Source organism: Anarrhichthys ocellatus, unplaced genomic scaffold, assembly GCF_004355925.1.
Source record: "Anarrhichthys ocellatus isolate YVR2014 unplaced genomic scaffold, GSC_Weel_1.0 scaffold3994, whole genome shotgun sequence".
NCBI lineage: Eukaryota > Metazoa > Chordata > Actinopteri > Perciformes > Anarhichadidae > Anarrhichthys > Anarrhichthys ocellatus.
In genome coordinates this window covers 1-2,500 of record NW_022283968.1, presented here as the reverse complement: position 1 = coordinate 2,500, position 2,500 = coordinate 1, and the positions used below count along the sequence as shown (strand labels likewise).

General features: G+C 41.0%; 1 protein-coding gene across 1 annotated transcript in view; it reads left to right on the top strand.

Moving 5' to 3' along the window:
- Positions 1-1,818, top strand: part of LOC116379257 (solute carrier family 35 member D3-like) — a 3,224-nt gene extending 1,406 nt beyond the window's left edge. The window contains exon 2 of the mRNA XM_031841198.1: positions 638-1,818. Coding sequence (XP_031697058.1) covers positions 638-982 — 345 coding nt within the window. The 3' untranslated portion in view covers positions 983-1,818. The remainder of the gene's footprint in view (positions 1-637) is intronic.
- The last annotated feature ends 682 nt before the right edge of the window (positions 1,819-2,500 follow it).

The following is a 2,500-nucleotide window of genomic DNA, read 5'->3' as shown; positions in this document are numbered from 1 at the left end:
CAGTGAACAGGAAGTGACCATATTTGGACTGAGGAGGAGTGACGTAGAGACGCCGTATACGTCTCTGGTAGAGACCTGTCAATCACTGTGTAGCCCCGCCCCTAAAGCATCCCCTGCTTTATGGTGCAGCATGCTAAGTTAGCATCAAGTTCAGAGTTTATCTTATTAAATCTCTCGTGTGGACTCCCTTCGTTTGTGACAAAAGTATTATTGTATCATATAACAGGAATTCATATTCATGACCAAATACGTGCAAAAATAAATTAGTCCCAGATATACTTGTGTGTGTGTTTATATATATATTTTTGGTTTTTATTTGATTTATTTTGTATATTTACAATGACCACTGACTGCTGACTCAACTATTATCCATCTTTAAATTTGGTCTTATTTAAAATGAATATTTTAACCTTACAGAGCCACTAACGTGTGTGTGTGTGTGTGTGTGCGTGCTAAGGACATTGTGGGGACCAGTTAAAACAATCACACTACGGGGACTTCATTAAATCTCAGAGATAAGACCTGTTTATTTTGTTTTAGGGTTAGAGTAGCGTTATGTTGTGGGTTAAGTCTCCAGGAAGTGAACGTGAGACCAACACAGTGTTTATTATTTTCCTTGTTGTGTCTCTCTGTGCAGGAGTTTGGCCCGGTGTGCATCCTCTCCACGCTGCAGTCCACCCTCACTCTGTGGTCTCTGCGCGGCCTCAGCCTGCCCATGTACGTCGTGTTCAAGCGCTGCCTGCCGCTCTTCACGCTCAGCATCGGCGTGTGTGTGCTGAGGAACGGCGTGCCGTCTGTCGGCGTGGTGATCGCCGTGATCATCACCACCGGTGGAGCCGCACTGGCTGGTAAACGCAACACATTCACACATCTCTCTGTACAGGCCCGAGGAGATTTTACTGTGATTATTCTGCAGCACAAAACAATTGACTTTGCTGCAGCTTTCCCAAAATGTTTGCATATTTTTGCTATTTTACAATAGCGAATATATTTTTCACAGATTTAGCTTTGCATTGTTGGACTTATTATTGACTGTTTTGTAAGAAAAAAGCAACGAAATTGATGCAGCAGAACCAGAGATTTGTCACATAGTTCTTCCTTGTCAACACCTGGCACCTACATTACCCACAAAGCATCTTGACTTGGTTCAGAGATTGGGTGTGTTTTGCTGCAGAGGGCTGATGAGCTCACGTCTTTCTACCTCTGACTTCAGTTTTGATGTGTAAAACTGTGGTAAAGAATTAACAAGTGTTTGATCTTACAAGAGATTGAATCTCTTTATTCTTGTGGTTCATGGAGGGAATGTCTCTTCTACTGTCCTTCCCCTCTTCTTTGAACCTTTTTATCCCTGTTCCCTTAATTCATTTAAACGAACTCTCCGAATTATTTTCTCCTTCTCTTTCTGAAACAAAATTGACAAGAGTCCATTCGTATTTTATGCCCTAACTATCCATCCATAACGAGAATCTAAGCTCAACTATCAGAGCTTTCATTTGTCACTGTCATCATTATATGGCTGAACTTCTTCGCTGTTGTTCCTCCTCACTCTGATAACTTCTTTAATTTCTCCTTTTTAATGTCATTCAGTCTTTTTCTCTAACTTTCACAAGAAAAGTTTAGTTTTCTTCTCTAAATATCGCAGTTAAACATCTTTTCTTCATATGTAAAGCTGTTTAATCGTTAATATTGATTTCTGGTCCTGTAAAGATCCTTTAATCATCTTTCCCATCAGTACATTTTCTTCTTCCATTACCGTTAATGATCCTGAAGTCATAAACAAAAAAACCCTACAGATAATTTATTTCCTGAATCAATCTCCGCGGCTGCTGCTCTCTGTGTTTCTTTTGCAGGAGGGGGTCGAAACATGAAGTGTGAAATGTGCAGAATATGAATCTAATGGACTGATTCATCATTCTGGGTTTAATCTAGCTGATCATCTAGTTTTCAGACGTTGGGGAAAGAAAAGTATTTCTTGACTGAAATCCTAAAAAAAGTGTCTGTAAATTGCTTCTGTGCATTATTAACCTTCATGAAACAACCATTATATTTGGGTCAACAAAGTGTGTGACCTCGACACTGGAGACGACTTTAGTTTGTTTTCTCCTTCCTCTCAACCACGCCCACAATCGTTTTCTAACCTTAAAGGGACAGTTTGTGGGATTTAGTGACATCCAGTGGTGAAGCTCCAGATTACAACCAATGGAATCCCTCTCAGCTCACTCCTCCCTAACGTGAGCCACCGAGTGCGAAACCATGGTTTTGCAAATTTAACAAGCGCGTAGAGAACTACGGTGGCCCTCAGGTAACGTAAAAACCAAAGACTGTAGATAAGAAGTGGACGTAGTCATCGTCACGTCACTCATTGGTTTGTGGACTGATGTTTTGAAGCCTCAAGTTCGGCAATTTTAGCCGTCTCCATCTTGAATTACAGCCGTCGCCTTGTTGTTTTTTCCGCAACCAGTGAACAGGAAGTGACCATATATGGACTGAGGAGGAGTGA